The sequence below is a fragment of the Parus major genome, chromosome Z, assembly GCF_001522545.3.
Source record: "Parus major isolate Abel chromosome Z, Parus_major1.1, whole genome shotgun sequence".
Lineage (NCBI taxonomy): Eukaryota > Metazoa > Chordata > Aves > Passeriformes > Paridae > Parus > Parus major.
In genome coordinates this window covers 8835688-8861491 of record NC_031799.1, presented here as the reverse complement: position 1 = coordinate 8861491, position 25804 = coordinate 8835688, and the positions used below count along the sequence as shown (strand labels likewise).

Here is a 25804-nt window from a genome sequence, read left to right as displayed (position 1 = left end):
GGAGGAGAAATCTCTATCTGTGAAGACCTCCAGCTCTCCACCTCTGCCTTGTCCACACAGCAGTTTGCTCCTGTATGTGGGATTGCCCTGCTCTGCGCTAGCTGTCCTGTAGCACACAGATTTGTGTCTATCCTTTGCTCTGCCACTGCTGTGACATCTGGCTGTGCTGCCCTCACCGTGCCCTGTGCCTAAGGGGACCATGAGCACTTTTAGGGCGTGGGAGGGGACGGGCCGGTGTTTCTGTGACCAATGAAAGGGTGCTGGTCCCCACAGCCATGCCTCACTAGTCCCATCTGCTACAGTGCAGAGCAAAATTCTGCTTCGGCAGATGCTGGCTGCACTTCTCCTTTGCACCTCCGAGAGACGGTGCAATCACCGGGAACAGGGACATCTCAGAAAGGCATCCCAAGGGCAGAGTGGGAGCCAGCAAGGCTCAGGGCTTGCCCAGCATTCACCCACATGGCACAGCTTTATGCTGACCTGAGGTTTGCCAAAGTGATGGGGGGCCGGAGCATGGCCAACCAGGCGCTGGAGGCAGGTGAGAGCCCACTGTCCCCGTCACGCTGTCCCTGCTGTACTCAGCCCCATGGCCTCAGCTGCTCTCCCCTGCCTTCCTCCAACAGCCTTCGGCATGAACGAGGCAGAGAGCCCCTATGAGAACACTCAGCCAGCACTGGCAGGGCAGGATGGGGATGGAGCAGAGCCCAGCCCAGGTGAGTATCCAGCTGGATTCCAGCGGACCCAGGATGGTTGTGGTGTTGGTTGTGGGTGGTGTTTTGGGGTCCTCCCATTCCCATCACCCAGACCATGCCACCTGTGCTGTCATGCCACCATTCTCCTGCCTCTACCCAGGAAGGAGGTCTGTGGTGGAGGCTGTCAGGGGTTTTCCAGCTCTTCAGGTAAAGTCTCTTGTCTGTTGTATCATGCAGGGCGCTGGTCCCGTCGGTGGTGCATCCCTGTGGGTCTGCTGGCAACTTGCCTGCTGCTAGTGGCCACTGTGGCTCTGGGGGTTTGCTGTGAGTTGGGGGACTGTGAACATCTGGGGCAGGGGGTGGTTGGGTCAGGGAGGCATCTGGCTGGGGTGGGTGCTGTGGGTGAATAGAGGCATGCTCATGCACACTCACTGCTGAGTCCCTCTGCCCGGTCTGCCACAAGCTAGCGTGTATCCCTCGCACATCCCTCACACCTCCTTTGCCTCCTGTCATCCATCTTCCTTACCTTACTCTTATTTCTGCTCCTTTTCCTTCCCATCTTGGCATTGCCCTACCTCATATTGCTGCACCCTCCCTGCCCTTACCCTGCTGTGTCTGCTCCTACACCCCATCCTGCCTTGCCCTGCTCTCCCCTGCCCAACCCTAAACCATACACTTCCCAACTGTGTCCTTCCCTCCCATCCTTTCCCATGCATCATGGATAATTCCCTGCCTTGCCATGCCCATCCCACCTGCCTTAAGCAGGATCAGTGCCACAAGTGAACTGTCCCATGCCCATGTCCAGCTCACCCACTCTGTTCCCAGACTGGCAGGTCACCCGCAGCCTGCAGGACACGTCCCGCAAGCACGCGTCTGAGCAGGGCCACCTGTCACAGGAGCTGAGGGCACGGGAGCAGAGCCTGGAGCAGACACAACTGGAACTGGCATGGGCCAGAGCGGAGCTGCAGCAAGCGTGGCGCGAGGGCAACATCAGCCAGCTGGAGCTGGACAGACTGAACATGGAACTGCGTCGTGTCACGGGGGTCCTGGGCAAGACAGAGAGGGAGGTGCAGGAGGTGCAGGGGAGGCTCAACAGCAGCGAGAACACCGTGGCCCTCCTGCGCTCCTGCACAGCCATAGGTACGGTGATGATGGAGCAGGGAGGGGGTGCTCCAGGTGACTGGCACCCCTCAGCAGGTAAAAAAGGGCAAGCACTGGCTTTTTTGACCACATGGTGTGGACAGGGTGGTCCAAAGTCTGAAGCTATGCCTGAAGCAGATGCTGAGCCTGTGATGTCTTTTGGAAAGGTGTGGGGGTGTTCCTTGTCACCCCCCAGGGCATCTGTGGTTGAGCAAGCCCCTGAGCTGTGCCCCTGCCCACAGATTGCTGCCCTTCGGGCTGGCTGCTCTACAGGGGCAAGTGCCTCTTCATCTCCTCGGAGAAGAAGACATGGGAAGACAGCAGAGATGAGTGTGAGAAGACATATTCTCAGCTCCTGGTCACCAAATCCTGGAGTCGTTGGACTGTGCCGGTAGGGTGCTGGGGGAGCGGAGGGCAGGAGATGGTGTGTCCAGCCACAGGGTCTCCAGATGGGAGACCTCCCAAAACATTGGAGGGTGCAAGGCTGTGCTAGAGCACATGGCTGGTGGTTGACATGGGATAGAAAGGCTCTGGCACCCCTGGGTGTTTCCCAAGCTGGAGCAGGGCGCCAGGGCTGCTCAGCTGTCCTTGCATCCCCCAGGGCTCCTTGGGGAGATGACCACCCTGCTGTGAAGTACGTAGTACTGCAGTACATAGTGCCACGGAATAGAACATGGAAAAACACTTCTTTTGTCTTCTCCAGACCTTCCTGAAGAATGCAGATGTCCCATACTGGATTGGATTGCAGAAGGGCAGTTTTCCCTGGTATGACTATGGCTGGCTGGAGGAAGAGGACCCAGAGAATGAGGGGGCCTCGGAGGCCTGGTTCTGGGTGGATGGCTCCCTTTATGAAAGGTACGTGGCAGCACAGCCTCTTGCCAAAACTCCCCTCCTCTGGCATGGCTGTAGGAAGCATTTTAAATCCCATCTGTACCCAGTTCCAGCCACAGGGCCTGGGAAACAAGAAGCAACAGAGCAGCAGGGACTGAGGGAAGGTGGGCGCAGTGGTGTGATGAGAGGACACGCAAATGAAAAGCCAGAACTCAGGGGGGTGGGTAGAATGCAGGGCATGTGAAGCAGGAGGCAGCAAGAGTAGACAGAAGAAGCCCCAAATTTTATCTGGGGCCTAGGCAAGGTGTTTGAGCACCACCTCTATTCCCCACATGCCTTCTTGATTCCAAAGGGAGATCAAGCTTTCCTGTCTGTGGAGACTCTGGGCTCCTCCCTGCCATGTGCATCACCTCCTCAGCTCGCTGCCTCTTCCTCTTGCAGTGTCTGAGAGCACTGGGGAGAAACAAACCTGTCTGGCCAGGTTCTGGGTACTTGGCCCTCCATCCTCAGCCCTGCACCCAAAGCAGACCCAGGGCTCAGGACAGCTCCTCTGCTCATCCATGTGCTTTCAGGGGGCACCTGGCTCTCCCTGCTGTAGGCATGGAACAACCCCCAGCAGCGAGGCTGAGAGGGGAGAAGCTAAAGGGGTGTCACAAGCGCTGCAAACCTTTTACAGTGTTTCTCAGCTTGCCCGGGGGAATGCAGGGATGCATCAGCTGAGCCTTCAGCCTGTTGAATCTGTAGGAGAGGACTGGGGGATCCCCCTTTGACAGCAGCATCCAACCCCTCCTCTGCCAGTGTACAAAAGGCCTCAGCTGCCTCAGCAGGGTTTGTAGAAAGAACGTGTCAGTGCCTGATGTGTTGCTTCCCCATTCAGGCCGTGGCAGTCAAAGTCGAATGGAACCTGTGCCATAATAAGCCGTGGGAGCATCAAACCCGCCCAGTGCACTGGTCCCAGTGACCTGCACCTCTGGATCTGTGAGAAGGCAGCAGGGCCAAGCCTCCCTTTCAGATGATGGCTGCTGGCCCCAGCACTGCTGTGGTGAGTCCTGCTGAGCCAGGGACACACAGGCCCTGTAGGGTGTGCCTGGAGGAAAGCAGGGAGCTTGCAGCTGTGCCTGGGGCATGCTGACCCCCTTCCTTGGAAACAGAGAGGAATGCAGTCACCTCCCTGTGCTGGATGGAGCCTGCCTCCATCCATTCGCTGCCGTGGGTGTTCTGGGTCTGAGGCAGCTCAAGAGCTGAAGCTGTGGCTCAGCAGAGCAGCAAGATGGGGGAAAACCCTTGGCGAGGTGCTTTCCCAGCCCTGTTGTATGTGGTGGAGCCTGGGGAGAATCTCACCCTCACCTTCACCTTCTCCCCCACCCTCCTCTGCTTTCCCTTGCAGCACCTGCACCCTGCACCGCCTCTGCTCCAGCCTGGCTGTGTCCCTGCCCAGGATGTCCCACCCATTCCAGCCAACTTCCCTCTCACAGCCTGCTGCCCCTGGGCCACCAGGTCCTTCCCACCGATGCCCAGTGGCCCTCTCCCTCCAGCTGATGTGCTCTGTCCAAGTGGTGGAGTCTCCACAGCCGATGTGTTCCTGCATGGGACACTTTGGGTTTTCCTGAGCACAACGGTGGGTGGGCAATGGGGAGCTCAGAACTGGCGGCAGAATGGATCAAGCACTGATCCTCAGTGGAGCCAGGCCATGTCCCCAGCATGGAGAGAGCTTCGGTGCTGGCATGCCAGGAGCGGGAGCTGGGCACAGCACAGCCCCACCTCCACACAGTCCCCTCCCCACAGCAGGAATTTTTTGCCTGACCCCATCGCAGGAGCAGCTTGGCTATGGCTTTCAGACAACCCAGCACTCAACGGCCTCGGCACAGCCTCAGCACCTAAGGAGGGAAGCTGAGCTTGAACTGGCCGGCGCCTGTGCTGACGTTTGGGGATTTTTTTTTGGCGCTAATTAACAAGTAGAGCAATGACCTTTAGGGTCCCATGGTGTGATTGTGCCTTTCAAAAGCAAAAGCTAACTCAGGCACTTGTAGCAGGCTGATGCTTTGCGAGACAACTCTTCAGGGCTTTAAATAGCTGCTACACACGTGCACATGTGAAGATTAAGCAAAGCAGCCCTGATGTAACACTGCGGCCAGGTGAGAGCAGAGGAAGTCATGTTCAACCAGGCGAAAATGCTCTCGGTTTATGATGAAGTTGTGTGTGCCATATATAGTTGATGAACTGCTATTGTGAGTGAGCTTGCATGAAGAGCAAAAGGGTGTTAAAGGCAGGTTTTTTGGAGTGGGCATGTTTCGCTTGCCTGTCTTGTCTGCTGGCTAAACCCACTTTACAGCAATAAAGCGATCTAGTTAATTTGCTCTTTGTTTTCCTGTATACCACAGCAAACACCCACTCAAGGGCATGAACCCAAAGAACCTAAATAACGAAAGGGAATTTGTCTAAAGCCATCTCCATCAAGATGGGCGCTTTAGTTTGAGTTGAGATCTTGGGCTGAGCCAGGCTGGTTTGCTTCTAGAGGAGATCCCCAGAATGCCCAGGCAAGACCATGGAACCCTCTGGGCCCCCACCTGGTGTGCATCCAAGAGACAGAACCAGCAGTCTGAGTTGCTGGGACATTCAGTTTTTAATGAACACTTTAAATAAGCTGGGTATATATTACTAGCAATTATTATTAATAATAAAAAACACAGAGTTCTGCATTCACCAGTGCATTGTGCAGGAGGGAGGAAAGCCGGCTCCCACCCTTGCCGGGGGCCAGGCAGCCTAGCTGTGCTGCCCACTGGCCCCATCCCCATGATGCCAGGATGGCATCCTGGCCCCTCTGCCAGCATCCTGCTCCCAAACCTGTGTGCCAGAGGCGCAAGAGGCGCTGTGCCATCTCAGCACCCAACCCTCAGCATCGATCAGGCAGGGACAACCCCAGTGCTGGCAATCCTCCCCGTGCACTGCCCATGGGCATTGCCCCTCTAAGGTCCCCTGCCCTCTTCTCCCCATGTCAGGGACTGGCTGTGCTCCCCACACTTGTGGACAAACATGGGTTCACCCACCAGCCCCCCAGGATCCCCAGAAATACACATACACACGCTGACCTCTCTACCCCAGCCCAGTCCCTCTCACCCACCTGGGTGCAGGGAATTCCCAGTTCTCCCAAGGTAGCAGGCTTATGGTATGCCCCTCTGCGAGAGCCTGCAAAGGGGTGAGCCCCTGGGGAAAGGGAGTCCTGGATCCAGGGCTTGAGCCCCCTGGCCCCTGCGGGGGACCAGCCCTGCCGCTTGGGGCAGTGCTCAGGGCAGCGGTGTTATTGCACTTTGGTCCCCAGCAGAGACCCAGCCCACCTCCAGGGTTCCCTGCAGATCCCCAAGGCTTGATCTTGGTGGGGTGGGTGCCCGAGTGCCTGGGCAGCGCCGCGGCAGCCACAGCACTTGGCACCATGGCCACTGGTGGCTACCGTGTGCCGAGTGATGAGACCATGGGGATATGCCAGGCTCCTGCACTGCCCAGTGCTGTGGCTGCAGAGGGGTGCAAGGGGCAGCTGGATTCAGCCCCACTCCCCAGGGTCCCCATCACTAGGACTGTGCCTCTGGCAGCTTCAGGCTGGGCTCAGCCAGCACTGGCCCTGGAGCCTTCTGGTGTTGGCCCCGATCATGGCAGATGAGGCTTTTGGCCTCGCAGTTGAGGTTCTGGTAGCGGGGCGGGCTGGGCGCTGGCCGGTGGCAGATGGAGGCAAAGCTGAAGCTGAAGGGACTCAGGCAGCAGCCGGGGCAGGGCAGCACTTCGTCCTGCTCCAGCATGGCCCCAGAGCTGTGCCCAGGCAGCATGGCCGAGCGCTCCGTCCGCTCCAGCGCTGCTGCACAGGAGATACTGAGCTCAGAGAAGCCGTGCTCCAGCCCACTGCCCCAGGCCAGAGGTTTGCTGACCATCACGTGGTTGTTGTTGATGAGGAGCCTGTTGGGGGCTCGCACGTCCGGCTGCCAGGGCCGCGTGCCCGAGGATGCAGTGCGGATGAAGTTGCTGTTGAGGGGGAGCGAGGTGGGCTTCGGTGGCTCAGAGCTGTCTGGGCCACAGTCCATCTGCTCCTCTGCCCTGCAGCTGGGGGTGGAGGCTCCTCCCCATGCTGGGGGAGGAAGGAGGGTGGGGGGCTGGGGGTCATCAGGGGGCTGAGAGGACCCCACGCCCAGCTCCAGGCCCCCCCGGTGGGGCAGCTCGGGAGAGGAGGGCAGAGAGTGGCACTTGCGGGGGCTGGTGGTGGGTGCTGAGAAGTCACACTGCACCTCCATGGCGGGCTCAGGCGTCACAGGGTTGCCGAGCTCCAGCGGGGCGGGGGGTGGCAGGTCGAAGGTGAGCGAGATGACTGACTTGCTCGGTGTATCAAAGAGCTTTATCTTCCCCCCCTTCAGGTCCTCACGCTGGGAGAAGGGGTTGACACGAAGGGATGTCTCCTTGGACCTGGCCCCGCTGTAAGGCTCCAGCGGCCACAGCAAGGCAGGTGACTTGGGAGGGAACATGTCAGACTGGCTGCGGGACAGGCGCTGGTCCGGCTGCAGGTGCTGTGTCCCCAGCTCACGTAGGGGCGACTGCTCGTTGTGGCTGGCTGACCTCCTGGCCACCCCTGGGCATGGGCACAGGGGAATGTCACCAGCAGCCAGCAGCTGCCTGTGTAGGGTGCTACAGGGTGTGGGGCACCCAACAACTTAGGGGCGCACCCCAAGGGAGGAACAGGGACCAGCTCTACCCTGCAGACCTCACACACCCGTCTCCTTCCCCTACAGCTGATGAGGTAGGATGGGAAACCCCACACTCCCCCATCTTTACACCCTGCTAGGGCCTGTCCCCAAGGTGCCCACATACCAGTGAGTGTGGCTGTGGTTCCAGATGCAGGCAGGCTCTCCCCGATGCCAAACAGCGTGGCCCTGGCACCCTCGGTGCCCAGCTGGTGCTGCAGGATGCTCTCCAGGCACTGCGTGATTTCCAGGAATGAGGGGCGGGAGGTGGGCTCCATCTGTGGGCAGGAGGGATTCCCCATCAGGTTTGTGCCTCCTCAAACACCCCAGGGAGCCCTGCAGAGCAAAGGCAGCTCCCTGCTCTCCCTGTGAGCAGGCAAGGCAGCCTGTCCTGCCCGCCTGTCCTGCCAGGAAGGGCAGTCAGCGGAGGTGGGGGTCTCACACTGCAGCAGTGAAAAGCCAGCTGGAGGAAGGCCGCTGGGCAGTCAATTCCCACCATGGTGCGGAAAGTGGTGATGTCCAGACCAAAATCCTGCACCAGGGAAAGGATGAAGAGTAAAGTTGGGTCTTGTGGGGCACCACAAGGCCCAGGGGACCCAACACAGCCTGGCCCTCTCCCCACTGTGCTGTCACACCCCAGCTGGGACACAGCACAGGATGTCACCCCAAATTGGGCTAAGGTTGTGGGATGCTAGGACACATGTATCGCTTCTGCTCTCTCCCTGAACCCAACTGCCCTCATCTCTTTTTCAGGCTCATTCTGGATTCTGAGGTTACCGGCAGACTATCCCTCCCTGGGCAGCAAGCTGGACTCAGCATCTTGGTCCTGAGATTTGGGACCAATCCTGCATATGGGTCTCTGCCCAACACAGAATGGCCCCCCTTGTTTGATGAAGTGGTCCCAGCCCCAGTGCTGCTACCCAGAACTCCCCCTATTCCCATCCCAGAGAGTCACCTCAGTGCGGGGCAGGTAGTCGGGGTCAGCTGGGACACGAGCGATGGTCTCGCACAGGATGATGCCATATGCAAACACATCGGCCTGCAGAGAGTGGGGAGTCAGGGGGACGCCCTGCAGCCCTGAGGTGATGTGCCCACCATTCTGCAAGGCCACAGCCCTTCTCCTCCCTGCAGAGCCACACTGGGGCTCTGGCACCTTGTCACCAGTGTGATGACCGATGCCTTCCCTCGAGGTGCACTCCAGGATTGCAAACTCTGCAAACCACTGGCAGTACAAGCCTGAGTAAAGCCCACACAGGGCAGCCTCACCTTCTCATTGTAGATCTCCCCACGCAGCACTTCGGGTGCCATCCAGTACGGGGAGCCCACCACGGCCAGTGGCTCCTTCTCACTGCCCTCACTGGCATGAGGAGACATGGTGGAATATCAGAGGCTGCCCAGTCCCCCAAATGTCCAACCTCCCATCCTCCTGCTGTGGCAGCCCAGATCACCAGCTCCATTTCCCTTCCTGGGCTAACCCTCCTTCATGCACCCTACAAACTCATCTCTCCCCAGTCACACCACCCCATTCTTCATCCCCTGCTAGCCATTCCCAAACTGCTCCTGGAGTCCACCCTGCCAGGGACTACCTCACCACCCCCATTCCTACCCTTTTAGCTGCATCCCCAATGCCCATCCCTCTCCAGCTTCTGGTCTGAGTGGGCTCCAGGGATGGGGTGGACAGGTGGATGCCACCCACGTACCTGTAGGTGGGGATCTTTTCCGCCAAGCCGAAGTCGCCCACTACAGCAGTGTAGCCGCTGGCTTCGCAGCGTACCAGGCAGTTCTGTAGGCACAGGAGGTCCTGTCACACCATCTGCACCAGCCCTGCCTCCCTGGCCACTCCCAGCTTCAGGATGCCCCAGCGCAGCACAGCCTCCTGCTCCCCAGCCTGCCACGCCTGGGGCAGCAAGGCAGCGGGTACGGGACAGCGAGGGCAGTGCGGTGCCTGGAACATCTCGTACCTTGGAGGTGAGGTCGCGGTGGAAAATGCCCTTGGAGTGCAGGTAGTGTAGGCCACGGGCGATGTCGAGGGCCAGCTTGACACGCATGGACCAGGAGAGGGGCACAGGGCTGTCCAGCAGCTGCTCCAGGTTCCCACCATTGATGTACTGATGGGAAGAGCCGGACGATCGCATCACAGCATCCCTCCCCCACATAACACTGGATACCCATCTCTCATCCTAATGCATATTCCAACCACGCCACAGCCTCCCAGAAGGCTTTGCCCGCACGTGTCACAAGCCAAGAACGTGTCCCCATAGGTTTCACTGTCCCTTCCCCAGGCTTGCAGGAGCCCTGAGACTCACGGCTGTTGCCACACTCTTACCTCCGTCAGTGCATGCAGCTGTCCCTGGTGCACACACACACCCATGAACCTGTGAGATAGAGGGGACCTGAGGGTGGCTGTGGCAGAGACCAGCCCCAAGAGCTTATCCAGCATCAGCAGTACTCCAAACCCCCAGTCTAGGGAAAGGGGGGGCAATGGGGCTGGCAGTGGGGAAGCAGGTCCTACCTGAGGATGTTGGGGTGCGAGAGGCGGTTCATCAGCTGCACCTCCCGTAGCATGTTGCCCCGGTTGCTGGTCAGCTTGTTCATCTTCAGCACCATGATCTGCCCCGACTGGCGGTGCCGCACCTGGAGGGGGATGCAGGGAAAGCTGAGCCCCACGCACCTCTGCAGCCCCCATGGACACCAGGCTTCACCCAGCTCCCACCCCAGCTCCAGAGAGGGGGGCTAAGCATCTCATGGCACCCCAGGGAGCACTAGGGCTAGGGGGGCACCTTCCCCACATCTCAAGCAGTTCCAGGACCGATGACACACAGCCCCATCCTTCCTGGGGCACCCTGCTTGTTATGCTCTCTCCACCATGCTACACTGCCCTGAACTCCTGAGAGGTAACAACAGCTCCCATAAGCTGTGAGCCCAGCTCTTTTTTGGGTCAGCACCGCCCAGCCAGACCCTACCAGCATGGGGTGGAGAAAAGAGGGGGAACACTGCCCCTCAGAACCAGCTCTAGGTGTGGCCAACTGCTGTAGTGCTTGACCCTAGTCTGGCAGGGCATGGAGCCTGGGTGAGCTGTATATTTAGCCAGCCCCAGCCCGACACCGTCATGCGATCTGGGGGCCTGGTCGCCTGCCAAGAACAGCAGCTGGAGCATGGCCAAGCACGGACACCCCATCCATCTGCAGCTCCCTGGCATGTGCAGGGCAAGGGAAGAGCACGGGATGCCCTGACCTAGCACTGTTATGGGGGGGCCCAAACCAGTGCTGAGGGTCCCCTCCTGAGCAGATGGTGTGGGTGGGGTGCCACCCACACCTCGGAGCAGCAGCTGCCCAGGGGGACAACCCAGTGGATCCCGGCTGCCCCCCAGCACACACGGAGCGGCGCATGGAGGCGCAGGCATTCCTCAGCGCTGCCGTCAGCTCCCTGCTCTTCTCCTTTTTAGTCGATGCTGGTTGAGGCTCCTGAGCCAGTGCCAGCCCCTGGCCAGCCCCACAAAACCCCTACAACACCCCTCACCTCAGGGATTGCCTTCCCAGGCAAAACACAGGGTGTTGGCTGGAGGCAGGATCCCCAGCACACCCATCCCGCTCACAGCTTGGCCCTTGTCCCCACAACAGAGGGAGGCTGGCATGCTGAGCCCTCCAGGGTTCTCCTCTCACCCCATGGCTGGCATTGCTCCTGGGGTGCATGCCACGATGGTGGGGATCTATCCAGCAGAAAATACCCTGGGCATGGGGCAGCAGCAAGCACATCCCTTCAAAAGGGCCTGTGGAAAATAAGTGCTCTGTGAAGATCCTTCTACATGTCTGTGTGCACTGATGCCAAACCAGTCCCAGTCAGAGTGGAAATGAGAGGGGATAACTGTGCTGTGCCACCATCAGCTCATTGAGCTCATGGAGAGGCTCTGAATAATTCAGCAGACACCTGCCTGTGGGTACCCTGCTCCAGTTACACCTGTGTCACCTCCAGCCAGCCCCAGACAGCCAGTTGGCACTCCTGACCCACCGACAGGGCCCACGTGACAGCACAGCTCAGAATGGCCCCTGGACAAGTGGAAAGGGGACACCCCAAACACCTGCCACCACAGGCCCCTATCCTGGCACCCCACCACGCTGCAGACAGAAGGGAGGGCGGATTTCCCCATGCCTCCTCCTTGCTGAGCACTGGATATAGTGAGCTCCTGGGCTCAGGGAGAGCCTGTCCCAGGGTGACACTGCAGTGTCTGCTGTGGGGAGCACTCAGAATGCTCCATCTAATGGTGCTCCAAATCCTCCCTGTGCTCACTACCCTGCTCACCACACCACTGCCCAGCAGCACCTGGAACTACTGCCATCCTGATGCCCTGGGACTCCCTGGTCACACCTGGACCAAGGGGCAACCCCACCCCACTTCAACCATTGCTGTTGTCCCTCCACCCCATCCCTGTCAGTGGGGCAGCAGACGCCAGCACCAGAAACAGAAACGGGGCTTTCATCCAGGCTTCAGTGCAGGCTTTAAGAAGAGGGCTTAAAAGTGATTGAAGCAGGGTGGGCACAGTCTCCCTTGGTCCTGCCAGCTCCCCACAGAGCTAGGGGTTGAGGAACGCAGAGCCCGGACAAGGCCAGCAGGATCCACAGCGTTGTCAAGCCTCTGGCACTGTGTGCTGCCCAGCAAAACCCATCACTCCTGACCTGGCTCTCCTGGTGGCAGTGCTTCCTTCCCTTCCCACGCCATGTGGGGCTGGCAGGACTGGCTGGGTCAGTTTGGCTGGCACCAGCAGCTGGCAGACGGCAGGACCCAGCTCAGTGGTGCAGGCAGGCTCATCCCGCTGGGATGGCTGGAGGCGGCAAGGCTCCGGCGCCACGCGCCCACGTCAGGAATGCTGCGAGGCACGCACAATGCTGGCACTCGTGGCCATGTGCCGTAGGACTGGCCAGCTCCCTGCCAGCAGCAGTGGCCTTACATCAGGGAGCAGCATCTGGTGGGCACCAGCTCAGCCCCACATAGTTGGGAGGTGCCCGTAGCTTAATTCCTCATTAAAAAGCCACCTGCCATTGGAACAGGCTGACTGAGGTCTGAGCGCAGTCACATGATGTTGGACACCTTAAGATTGGAGGAGAGGCAGCCTGGGGGAGGGAAGGTCTGGTGAAAGCTGCTTCTCCAGGAATTATCCCAGCTCCTGGCCAGTACAGCCCTGCCCTAATATCTTTTTCAGTGACTCCATTCCCATGAGGCATGATGTCCTTGAGGCTGTCGGCTGCCCAATGTCCTGAGCTCACTTGCAAGGCCCTGTTCTGCTATCTCTCCTGCAAGTTCTCTGGCTCAAGGCCAGCCCATACCTGGGACAGCAGGGAAGGAATTATGCTCCCTTTCCATGGCTCCCACAGGCACTGGCCAGTATAGCCACTCTGACCCTAGCACCAGCCCAGCGCCCTGGCCACCCTCTGACACACACACGGGGCAAAGGGCACCAGCCATAACTGCAGGGGGACTGAAGCCCCCTAGTAAGGGGTTTACTACCTCACTGACACCCAGGGAAGGCAGCAGGCAGCACAACCTCCTCGGGCAGGAAGGTGTCCCCTCTCGACTCTCTCATGCACTCTGGCATGGTGCCCAGGAATCCCAGCGCATTCCCTGGAGCTGAGCTCAGCCAGGCAGCCGTGTGGGGCTGCAGGGGGAGGGCAAGCCACTTGTCCCCCACCCAGGAAAGAGGCAAGCCCTTGCCCCTCGCCAATGCTCCCTGGCATCCCACAAGGCTGGTCCATTGGGCACTTCATGGGGTACCGTGGCTGAGCCAGGGGGCCGTGGCATGTTGGTCCCCATCCCATCTGCTGCCAGCACACAGGGCTGGGGGATGGGACAGGCTGGCGGCAGCCCCAGCCTGGGCACAAGGGATCTGAGCTCTTTTAACAGCGGAAATTAGAGTCTTATTTAAAGAGCATGCTAATCAGAGCAAGCAGACGGCCAGCTCCCTCCCCACAGCTGCACTCCTGTCTAGCCATGGGGCAAAGCTCCCTGACATCTCCCCACCCGGGGCTCTCAGCAGCCAGCCCCCCTGCACCCTGCACAGGGGACAGACTGCCACATAGCCCCACTCTCCGCATGTTCCCTTGCCCCCTGCCCCACACAGGTAAGGCACAGTCACAGTGGGACGCCATCCTGCACCCATCACCCCTGTGGGAATACAGGAGGGGGGCAAGGGAGCTAGCAATGCCACTGGTAACCCCACAGCCACCCACAACAGCTGCATCTGAGCTCACAGAAATCCCAGTAACACAACTGGGTGGGACTGGAAAATGTGCTCATCAAATGGAAAAGGCAGAATCAGTCAAGACAGACTTTCTCTGAGGAAGAGACAAAGCACCTGCTCCTGGAGAGTGTTTGAGCATCGGCAACCCCCACCTCCTGCTTTCCCAGGAGCGGCACTGTGGGCACACCAGGAGCCGGGGCAGTGCCAGTGTTGCACTGTGGTGGCAGATCACTGCCTGCCCGACTGGCAAGCCTGGAGCATGCCCTGTGATAGAGCAGGAGAGGGGCTGGCAGGTCTCCAGCTGGTCCACACAGCACGTTTACTGTGCCCAGGACTCCCAAGTGGCAACTGCAGTGCCAGGGCTGCTCCCAGCCTTGCCATGGCTGGCTGACCTTGGCTAATTCGCTTCCTCCCTGCTTGCCTTAGTTTCCCCATCAGTGCCATGATGCCTCATTCTGCTCTGTAAAACAAGGCAAGGTCCCTGATGAAGGGCAGCAGATAAGAGGGAGGTACTTGCTCCATTAGTTGCACCGGAAAAATTGGACGTAAATAGAAAATCCCAAAGGTTGGTGGGGAAGTGAGCAGAGATGGGCAAGTGGCAGTTATGCCAAAACCCTCTACTGAGCTCTGCCCATGCCGGGAGCTGCTAATCCACACAAACACACACACACAAAAGGCCACAGAAATGGGGCGCTGGGCAGAGCATCATAGAGTTGCACCCTGGGAAATGGCATTTCCAAGACGATGTGCAGCATCACGGCATGAGGCTCAGATTCATATGAATGAAGGCCTCTGGATCCATCCCCAAGGATGCTGCCCACAGCCCCCGTGTCTGCTGCAGACAGCACATGGGAAAGTAAGTGAGGGATCTGGGGAAGAGATGCAACAGTGGTTTAAGGGGTGGAGAAAATGCCTGGCACAAACAGGCATGGCTCAATCTGCTCAGTCAATTGGAAATAGAGAGGTGGCTTCCTGCAATGTCTGTATATCTGAGAAAATGGGGGGGCTAGTGCCTCTGAAATTGCACAGGGAAAGGCAATGAGAACCAGCTGCTCCAGAGGGAAAACAGCCCTGCTCTACAGCACAGTGGGGGATCAGCTATGAACAAGCACCATGAAAAAGAGCAGCTTCTTGTGACTGGTGTCTCCTGTTTGCTCAGTACAGCCTTTCTGAGAGAGGTGCTTGACTGGAGGGGCTAGCTTGGGACACCAGGGCTTGGACACACTGAGCCCTTTGGCTATAGTGCTGAGAAGACAGTCAGATGCTTGTCAGCACGCTGCCTGGCCCTGGCTCAACTGCACACCAGGACTGATCTACCTGTGCAGGGGCACAGCTGTCCAGGTCCCCTCCCTGAGCCACTCACCCACCAAGGCTGGAATGCTGTAGGACTCAGCAGACACACAGAGGAGACAGATTCAAGTGCCCACAGCCTTAGAGAGCTACAGAAGGAACAAGGGAGGTGGGAGGAAAATGGGTCCTGGGCTGCCCTGCCAAGCTCTGTTCTCCTCACAAGCTCTGGCGGCCAAGCCCCAACTCAGATCCCAGGCTTACCCCACCATCCTGCTGAGCTCTTGGACTCAACCCACCGCACGAGCACAAAGCCCCATCTGGCCCCCTCCCATCCCTGCTTCCTTGCCACCATGCACACATGTCGACTACCGACCCTGATCCCCTTCCCACCCCTCAACCTTTGCCAATCCCCCAAATCCTACATGCCAGTGGCCCCACAAGAACCTAAACAATGTATGGGAGAGCATTTTGCAGCTCCCGCACAGACTGGGAAAACAAACAGCGAGGCAAGAAGAGACCATGGCCTCGCTGAGACACAGGAGCATCCATTATTAAAGAACTATATCCACGCCTGACATTATTAAATGCCTCACTCTGAACCAAGGTGCTGCTGTGCACTCCAAGCCAGAGATCAATAGCAGGAACCCAGCCAGCAGGGAGGTCATGGCTCCACTGGGAGCTCCAGGAGGGAGAATGGAGGAGAGGGACCTCTCTGCACACTCTCCATGGCCCCTCACAGGACCCCTCTTTTGTGGCTGTAGAGGAGACAGGTCTTGTGGTCTCCCTGCTGAGTGGGGAATGGTCTCAGAGCTGCAGAGGGACCTCAGGGTATCGCCAGGATGTGAATGCTCAGTTCTGCTGCCTGTGACCCGAGTGACAGGTAGTGGGGGTGGTGCCCAGCCCTAAGCTGCCCTTTGAGGGATATGAAGCCACTAGATCACTACTTAAGAGCAGTCCTAGCCCAGTGGCTTATGGCACCTTAAGTGAAGCCGAGGCTCGAAACAACACATGCACACACCTCCCCTCTGCCGGGAGAGGTGGTGGTGACATCGAGGCACAGCCCTTCATCCCCAGCAGCAGTGCACTGGGCTGGCAGGATATTGCCACCGTGCACTTCTGCCTCTCTGCTGGAGACCCTGAGCTCCTCACCAGCACTCACACCCCCCTATCCTGGGCACGGGCCACACACAGGCATCCCCACCCTGATAGTCCCAGAGGGGATGGAGGACAAAGGCAGCTCTGGGGACTCAGCCAGGAGTCAGCTCCACGTTGTTCTACGGCATCACACCCCTGCCCCACAGCCAAACACCTTCGTGAGGCTCCCTTGGGGAATCCGGCACATTACCTGCCCAGCAGGCCCGGCAACGCCGGACATCACCTTGGAGTGGCTAAGAACGCTACCTGGATTCCCCGCCACAGGCACACCCTGGGTGGGCTCGGCTGTCCAGCGTTTTGACAGGAGTCCCCGGGGCTCGGCTGCCCGCCATCCGAACCCCGCGCACCCCACGGCGCAGCGCTCGGAGCGCTCAGCCTCCCCGGCTGTAAACAGAGCCGGCGCTCCCCTCCCCCTGCCCGGGGGGATGGAGGCACAACGCCCCGGCCGGGACGGGGCGAGCGGCGCCGTCCCCACGTCCCCTCCGCCCGCCACCGCCTCCAACACCCCCCAGCCTCGCCGGCTGCCGGAGCTGGAGGGGGGAATCGGAGTCCCCAGCCGAGGGCGCGGCCGGGGCTGCGTTGTTGCCGCGGTCCCGGGGGACGCCCGATCCCGGCGGGATGCCCCGCGGACCGCCATCCCCGCTCCCGCCCCGCACACCTTGAAGACCTCGGAGAAGAAGCCGGCCCCGATCTTCTCGCAGTAGAAGTCGTCGATGCGCGCCAGGGTGGAGACGGCGCTGCGCAGCGCCCAGTACGAGGAGGGCCGCAGCCGCCCGCAGCCCGGCCACGGCCCCGCCGCCTCCCCCTCGCCCTCCCCGGGCCGCCGCGGCAGCTTCTCCCACTCCATGTCGGTCCCGCCGAGCACCCCCAGCGCCATTCACATCCCCGCCGGGGCAGCCGCGCGGCCGGGGCGCCGCCGCTCTCCCGGCCCCCGGGGCGATGCTAGCGGCGGCGGCGGCGGCGGCGGCGGCGCGGGGCGGGCGGCGCTCCGGGGCGCTCCGCGCTCATGGCCCGGCGCCGGCGCCCCCCCGACCCCTGCCGCGGCCCGGCGCTGCGCCTCCGCCGCCCCGAGCGCTGGCACCGGTGGGGCGGAGCCGGGGCGGGGACAGCCCTTAACTCCTTGGGACCCGCCGCCGTCGCCGCCGAGCCCAGCAGGAGAGCCCCCCACAGCCCTGCCCCGCCCCGCCCCGGCGGGCAGCACGGCGTCCCGCACGCCCCGATGTCCGCATCCACCGGCACCGGCCGCCGCTGGGTGCCGAGAGGGCGTCTTCCTACGCGCCGGGGTGTGCTGTGAGGCCCTGAGAACCCGGGGCACAGCTTGGGCACACCCCACGGACACAGGGTTTTGACTGTCCCCAACCCCTGGATGCGCCCTGGCGGGCGTGGGACTCTTCCTCCCCCGGTTCCCACCTGGATGCACACTGTAGATGTTGGATTTCCTTTCTCCCCTGGGGCCTGCCGGGATTCCCCATTTAGCTACGGGACTCTCTTTGTCTTCGTAGCACCCACTCCCTGATGGATGGACAAAAGGCGTGGAGATTTGATCTGATCTCCCCGTATCTCCAGCTCCTCCCTATACAGTGTCGTGGGACCAGGTCCCCCACACAAGTAGCTTCTTGTTGGCAGTTTGAACCCGATTGTTACAGGCTTGGATCTCTGCACAGGGGCTCTGGTTCTCCCCGTGCAGCCAGCCTGGATTGTGTCCCAGGGGCAGTGGGATCTGTACTCTGGAGGAGCAGGGAATTGCAGCCTCTCAGTGACAGCATGCCCGGTGCCTTGTTGCACCCTTTCGCCTTCCTTGTTTTCATGAGCTCTTCCACTTCTCCATGGTTTCCTTCTGCTTCCCTCTCCCCTAACTCAGGCCTTTTGCCTGCTCTGAGGCTGATCTGTCCTGCCCTGCCTGCCCAGGGACTTTCTGCAGCAGGATCTGCCCTTGCTCAGTCCCACACATTCTGCTGACGCTCTCCTTGGCATCCACCTGCCTGTGCTGGCCCAGCCCTGCCCCAGCCACCTCAGGGCACAACCCTGACTCTGCAGCTCCCCTCAAACAGCTTTGCTCCAGCTGTTTCCCTGTGTGGTAGGACCGGCTGCACATGCCCTGCACCACTTTAGCTGCTTTTCCTGCTGGGGAAAGCAGGCACGTAGAGTATCTCCTGGTGTGGCATTTTTTGGCCAGTGATCGGCTCCAGGTGCCACCAAGCACATCATAAATACCTTGGACCATGGGCTGGGTTTTCCTCCTTGTCTCAGGAGGGAGAATAACCCCGTGGGCTAGAGCAGAGAACTGAGCCTCTGACTTAGTTATAATGGGATCAGTGCCCTGCTCTCCCCCTAGGAATTCATGGTATTCCTGCTCTTCCAGGCCTGCAGAGGGAGTGGGCTTGTGCAGGGCAAGTTTCCTACATATGGGGAGGCAGAGCCTGGGGACAGGGCTCTGCAGTCACAGTCTTACAGGGTCTGAGCCATCCTTTTACTCACCAGTATCACTCCAGCCTGCCAGAGTGCTGGATAGCATGTGGCAAGGAGGCTTTTGCAGCCATGAGGTAGAGTGCTGTGCAACAGGCCCCACTTTTAGGTTTCCTCAGCCTCACATGTCTGTCCTGCTGACAACAGCCTGACAAAATGACAGGAGCAGCTCCATGGATGAGAGGAGAGAACAGCATCTGCCTGTGGGGACAGGAGGCTGCGGTCTGTGCCCTCCCACCCTGGTGTCCAGCTGCAGCTGCTCAGATGGATGGCAGTGGGTGCCCACTTGGGCTCAGCCTGAAATGTGAGCATGCTGATGCTCCCACAGCCCGATGACCAGCTCCTCAGTGGTGTGGGACACTGCTCAGAGGAGCACAGCCAGCTCAGCTGGGGCAACAAGGAGAGCCTCTCCCTTACACTTGAGTGCAGAAGATTTCTGATGGAAAAGGGACCCCAAGAGAGATGGGGAGGCCTGGCGAGGCACCTTGAAGACAGAAACTGAGGTCCACTGCCTGATCAGAGCTCCTGCTGCTCACAAGTGACTGGGTTTACATCCAATTAAGTTGTAATGGATAAATTAAAGCCCTAGAGATGGCTCTGACTGTGGAAATTGCTGCTGCAGGATTTTCAGTCCCTTCTCTCATCAGCACTGGTAACTCTACTGTGCTATTTCCATCACGCTCTGCTCCTGCCTGGCACAGCAGGGCTGAACTGAGACATGGCTAAAAGTCTCCAGTGCCCCAAATCCCTCCCATGGTGCAGGCAAGTACACTGAGCAGCTGGGTGCAAAGTCAGGCTGGGCTGAGCTTGCAGCAAACCCTGAATTAAGCTCCTCAATCCCTAGTGAGGAAAAGCAGGAAGGAGGTCTCCCTGGCTGTACTCTGCTCACGTGGATCTGCAGGGGAAAGGGGAGGGGGGCTTTCTCCTCTTTGCCCTTCCCCTTCTGCGCTCCACACCCTTCCTCTCCCACAGGGGAAAGGCTCAGGGATTAGTAAACATTAAAAATTAGTAAACCCTGCCTGCTGAGAATGGTGCATCATCCTGGCAGAGCAGGGGTGGGAGCTTTCAAACAGCCTGGGGAGGCTGGAATCATAGAAGTGCAGGGTTTTCCTGTGAGGATCCAGGCACACTACAGGTGTGGGGTGGCCAGGTCATGTGCAGGGCAGTGAGGGACACAGGGGCTCTCCTCACAGAAAACCTGGCCCTTGCTGCAGTCCCACCTCTATTCCACAGCAGCACCTGTGGCACTGGGGTCCTTGCAGGACAGCTTTGATTGGGATGAGCCAACAGTAATCCACTCTGACCAAAGCCTTGCCCTACTCAGAACCCCAGAGGCAGAACTTGAGCAGTCCTCTCCTCTGCACCCATGTGCAAGAGCCCATCCATACCTGAGACTCAGGAGCTCAGCAGCTCCTGAGACATCCATCTGAAAATGCTCTAGAAAATCAATGGCTCCCACAGCCAGGGGTGTGCTGCCAGAGCAGGAACAAGGCTAAAGTGCACGACAGTTTTCCAGCCTGGAGGAGCTGTGCAGACACAGGGGTGAGCAGGACAAAGAGCACTGGCTGACTCAAATTACTCCCTTTGGTTCTTGCCTCCAGAATGTGGGTGCAGCCTCTTGGTCCCAAGTATCCTATTTCCTTCTGTGCCAGAAGATCTCTGCTCTTTCCCCCCACTACCACACGTCACCCTGCAGATCTCCATGCCTCACCCCCACGTCCTTTATGTTCCCCAGCTCCCTATGTACGAGATGACTGTTCCCTGGAAAACATCTCATGTTTCTGCCCTGTAGGAGCTAAGAGATGAGGACCCACCATTACATGGTGATAGGAAGCCTGTTCAGTTGGAGGAGCCCAGGGTACATGGGAGAAGGTCTCAGCCCCAGCCTGGTGATGTTAAGCAGCACCCAGTCCAGGTGATGCAGCTGGACTACATTTCCCAGTGCACTGAGTGCTGCTGAGCCCGGCAGGCCCAGCCATGTTCCACACCCAGCACCCTGACTGCAGGCTGCAGCAGCCATCATCCAGCTGCCAGCAGGGACTGGCAAGATCCCTGCTGTGCAGGCACATTGCTGTGCCCCCATTGCCTCCCTGTCACTCCAGCTGCAAAGCCATTGAGGGCTTGTGTGCAGCATGAGGGCTGCAAATATTTGTCATGTCATTAATATTCTTCCGGCATAGTCAGCACAGCACCTGGCAGCATTTGCTCACTGCCTCCTCTTATCTCTTGTCGATGCTTCTCATGCCTGTGCCAGTGCTGTGACATCCATGGAGACAGAATCCACATCCATCCCTGTCTCTTAGTGCTGGACAGTGATTTCAGCTCCCTGCTCTGCTTCTCCTCAAGCAAACACCAGTGTTTGTGCCTGGGGTGCACTCATGCCTGAACCCAGCTGAGTGCATGACTGCTGGAAGACCCATGTGGGCAGTGAAATTGAAAACATTGAGAACACTGTTAAAAGAAAGCCAGCCATCACCACTGAAAAGGAGGGACAGGCAGCTCTGGCTGTGCCTACACCACGTGTAACCCAGGGTGACATTACATGTGGCCATGTGAGCACAGCTGCACAGAATCATACAATGGTCTGTGTTGGAAAAGACCTTAAAGATCATCTTGTTCCAATCCCTCTGCCATGGGCAGGAACACCTTGCTCTAAACCAGATTACTCAAAGCCCCATCCAACCTGGCCTTCAGCACTATCAGGGTTGGAACATCCACAACTCTGGGCAATCTGTTCCAGTGCTTCACAGGGGAAAAAAAAATTCCTAATGTCTAATCTAAACTTACTGGTTTTGAGTTTGAAGCCATTCCTCCTTGTCCTATCACTTCACAGTTCCTGATGAAGTTCCTCTCTAGTTTCCCTGTAGGCCCCCTTTAAGATACTGGCAGGTTGCTTTGAAGTGTCCACACAACCTTCTGTTGAACGTTTAACATCCCCTGCTTTCTCAGCCTATCTCCATAGGAGAGATGCTCTAGTCCCCATATCATTTCCAAAGCCCTTTTCTTGACTTGCTCCAACAGTTCCAAGTCCACATTCTTGCAGTGAGTAAGCATTACAGGAACCTTCACGGATCACTCGGAGCTGGTCACTTCATGCCAGGCAGGGACAATGTTACCATCTCAAATAGTACCCACCCTGCTTCTGAACCAGCCTGAATACTGTATCTCACAGCACCTGGCCATGCTCCCATCCTTCAACACTGCCCAGCAGATGACAGGGCTTTTCCTTGTCCTCTTGACCTGGACCTGGGAAATGTGTCTCTCAGCAGCTCCACGCTCATCCCAGGAGGCTGTGTCAGCCTTTCTCCATCTCCTGCATCTTGCCAAGCAATTAGTAACCCTCCCCAGGGACTTTGCAGCTCACCTGAAGGGCTGTGGTTCTGCCAGATGTGAGCTAGAAGCACAGATGCCAAGAACCTGGTCTGGCTGCAGCGCTGAGACAAGTGGGGCCATACTAGAGTGGACTGGCCTCAGACTAAGTGCTACCTATGACCCACAGCTCCAGTTGCAGGAGAGCAAGTGTCCTGTTTTCATCTGGGACAGAGCTCATTTTCTCCCTAGTAGCTGTTTCAGTGCTGTTATTTGGATTCAGGATGAGAACAATGTTGGTAACACACTGCTGTTTCAGCTGTTGCTCAGCAGTGCTTACCTCCCTCCTCAAGCACTGCTCTGCCACTGAGCAGGTGCACAAGACACCAGGAGGGAGCATGGCCTGGAGAGCTGACCCAAACTGCCCAAAGGGATATTCCATGACATTGAACACCATGCCCAGGAGCTGCTGATAGCTGCTGGGTACCAATAACTGCTGGGTGGTAAACAAGTGTGTTGTGCCTCATTTAATTCAGTCTGGTTTCATCCTTCTTTTAATTACAATTTTTATTTTTTATTATTATTGATAACAGCAAAAAATATTTAAATTATTAAACTGCCCTTATCTCTACCCACAATTTTTATTTTTTCCCCCCAGAATTTCCTCCCCACTGTGGCAGAGGGAGAATGAGTGAGCATCTGTGCGGTATTGAGTTGCCAGCTGTGGCTGAACTGTGACATCAGGGCAGCCAGAGCCTTCACCCGTGGTTCAGCCCTGCCTTTTGATCTGTATGGCTTGATGTTGCCGCAGGGAGGAACTCAGAAGCAACACAGCAATGTGTAGGGGAAGTCTGGTGGGGGCATTCATAGCTCAGCACAGAGACCCTACAGAACATACCAAACACACAATTCACCCCAGAGATCCTGACACTGACAAAACAGCATCCTCCTGCTTCCTCACCCATCTCAGAACTGACAAAAATAAAACCTTCTGTGGGCAAGCAATGCTGGAGAACCGTTTCCCTTTGAGCACTGAGCTTCTGTTTGGGAAGGACACATAACACCCCAACCCCATCAGCATGGGTAAGAGAGATGCTCCCAGTCCCTTCTGCTCTCCTGACCCCAGGTAGAGATGGTGGAAACCTTCTTATTCTCCCAGATGCCTGAGCAAGAGGTGGGTGCTGCAAGGAGCTTCCCATTCTTGAGCCAGTGGTCACTCAGGCTACACCTTTCTGAGTAACTTAGCCTGCCCATGGTCCTGTAATCATCCACACCATGCAGTTTTGTTTCCTGACACAGCTTCGGCTAAATAGGGCAGGTTAAAGGGAGGTCATTGCTCAGGTTATTCACAAGAGAAAACATGGACACAGCCACCTCCAGGTAGAGAATTTATCTGTGTGCTTGTCCTCTTGTGTCTGTTCTCATTTGGCTTCCCCTCTCTGTGCCAGGGCACAGGGAAGCAGTGTGACTGTGCTGTACTCTGGATGCCCCTGGGAGCCCTTCAGCTGGAGGTCACCATTGCCACAGCCACATGTGGGCAATGATGCAGTGTCCAAGTGTCGGAGGAGCTGGAAAACGAAGGATCGGTTTCCTGTGCACTAGAAAATTGGGAGCTTCCTGTGACTGCAGGCACTTCCTAGCCCTTCCCCATGTCCTTGTGCCCTTTCCAGGCAGGGCAGGCTGAGGCAGCACAGGCCTCCCAGTGTGAAGAGGGAAGGCAGCTGTGCTGTGTTTGTCGTGGAAGCTGCCACTTGCAGCCAATTCAATCACAGCTCCTTATTGCTTCCCCCAGCTGTTGGAAATCTCATTATGTTTAGTGAGCTCCGTGAGCAGCCCTGCCAACCTTCCTTATGTCCTACCTTCTTCCATGAGTCCAGGCACCCTGGCTGCTGAGAAAGTCCATCAGCATGCTCCACGGGGCCTGGGATGAAAAACTTGCACCCCAGCCTACCCGGATGGATCTGGCATGGACAAGGTGAACCAGAATTTTCCATGAAGACAAAGGCAAGGAAGGAGGTGTTTGTTGTCCCAAGTGGAGACGTCTCAACAGCATGACAGCAAGAGCACAGGGCTATCCACAGACAGTAGCCTTGTACTCCACAGTGGGTCAAAAATGGGGAAAGAGTGTGGGTCCTGTTTGACTCTCTTAGTGTCAAATGTGAGGCTGATGGTCCCAGGTCAGCAGCACGACGAGCAGAGGATACTTGAGCCAGGACAAATGGCAGCAAGTGGGATATGTGCTGGCTCCAACAAAAGGCAGAGCTGAGACAAACGGTGCAGGGCTTTGATCCTGCTGTGTCCTGCCTGCTGGAGCCCGGTTCCATTAATACCTTTGATTACCGTGACCTCATTTCTGTCCACTTGTGTCATGGGTAGCTGGCCACCCCACCCTGTGGAGCCCTTGTTCTGCAGTGGCTGATTGCACCAGCCCTGGTCTGACTGGTCTCTGGGGGTAATTACAAGAGACAGCCAGTGCTGCAGGCTGTGGGTGAGCCGAGTGTGTCACACGAGCCCAGCGCCTGAGATATAAGTCACACCGTGATGTATGGCAGGCCTTTCCTTGTGGTCATTCAGGAGCATCTCTGTGGATGCCCTGTGGCCTGGACTCTCACAGAAAGGGATCCTAAAAGGCATTATGAATGTTTCTGCTGGCTGAAGGGGCATAGGGCTCCCCACAGGAGGTTTGGCATGAGACAGGACCTTCCCTTTTCCCCCAGGTCTGCTGTGATGCTGCTGTAGATCTGCTCAATATCTTGACCTTGCACTGATCTTGGGCTGGAACACATGTGACTTTGTGCACGTATTTATACAACAAAGGGCAGCTGCTGTCTAAGCTCTGGGCACTGTGCCATCCACACCACTCACACTGACTTACCAGGACTGTGCCATCTTCCCTTCTCTTGTCCCCATCTGCCCAGTCTCTGTGGAGGATCATTCCACGACAAGCTTTGGTCAGGGGCTGCGTGCTGGGGAAGACAGCAGGCTCCTGGGGCTTCTGCAGGGCCCCACACTGAGGAAAGGGGTGAGCAGGGGCCCAGCCAAGACCTTGGCTTTCCAGTATCCCATGTGTGAAGGAAGCTGCTTTGGGGAGGCATAGCATTCTATCGATGGCCCCTGCAAAGACAAGACATGGACTGGCATCCCGGGATAGCTCAGGTAGCAGCTGTGCCAGCTCAGGGTCCCACTGGCAACACTGCTGCCCCTTCCAATGCACTACTGGTGCAGCACCAGGCAGGATGATGGGGCTGTGAAAACCACACAAGACCAGATAGCACCACCAGCTGGGCCACCTTATCCCCTCCAGCAGGCCAGTGGCTTCATTTCACCAGAGAAACCACTTTTTGCCTTTTTCTTCCTGTTTCATATGGTTCCTTTTGAGATCAGTATATTTTGAGCACTTCTCTCTTCCCAGATACCTGCTTGGCAGATGTGGTTTGTCAGATTTGCTTTTCTTTGGAAGCTCTACAGGCTGAGAACTGTAAAGGGGAAGTCCAAGCCCTTTGTTTAATGGGGTAGAAGGAGAGAGTCCAGGCTCCACCAAACACTCCATCTGTTCTCTCTGAAAGAGAACTGTGATGACTGGGGTCAGCACATGGGGTGGAGTGTAACATTTGAATGGGAGCAATGAAGAGAGGCTTAAGCAGTGAAGGATGTGCAGGGTAAAAGGTTTGTCAAGGAGATAGGGAGCTGCTCGGGCAGCTGGAGAGACCACTGGCACAATATGCCACCTGTGATGGAAGGCAGATGATGGGAAGGGGGTAATAAAGCATGAGGGCAGAAAGAGCAGATCAGGAGCTCTGATCTTGGTGCAGAGAGTCATTAGGCAGCAGGATTCAGGGAGAAGCTAGTCTGACCTAAGACTGCCCCAAATCTTAAAATTCCCAACTCATGGTCATGTTCGTGTCCAAGATGGGTGGGATGAGCTGAAGATGGTTCTGGGGATGGAAACAGGCTGGGCTGGTTGTGGA

General features: G+C 57.9%; 2 protein-coding genes across 2 annotated transcripts; one reads left to right on the top strand and one right to left on the bottom strand.

Moving 5' to 3' along the window:
- The first annotated feature begins 367 nt into the window (after positions 1-367).
- Positions 368-3686, top strand: LOC107215990 (B-cell differentiation antigen CD72-like). Its single transcript, XM_033511365.1, has 7 exons — positions 368-538; positions 624-713; positions 930-1016; positions 1518-1832; positions 2075-2223; positions 2536-2687; positions 3541-3686. The coding sequence occupies exons 1-7, from the start codon at positions 460-462 to the stop codon at positions 3677-3679; spliced, it is 1011 nt and encodes a 336-aa protein (XP_033367256.1). The 5' UTR covers positions 368-459; the 3' UTR covers positions 3680-3686.
- A 1577-nt stretch (positions 3687-5263) lies between these two features.
- TESK1 (testis associated actin remodelling kinase 1) lies at positions 5264-16966 on the bottom strand. The gene is made up of 10 exons (XM_015652083.3): positions 16720-16966; positions 9897-10018; positions 9711-9759; positions 9346-9492; positions 9085-9167; positions 8651-8741; positions 8340-8423; positions 7827-7916; positions 7512-7662; positions 5264-7272 (listed from the first exon to the last, which is right to left on the bottom strand). Exons 1-10 carry the CDS (start codon positions 16936-16938, stop codon positions 6230-6232), a joined length of 2079 nt encoding a protein of 692 aa, XP_015507569.1. The 5' UTR covers positions 16939-16966; the 3' UTR covers positions 5264-6229.
- Positions 16967-25804: the final 8838 nt, after the last annotated feature.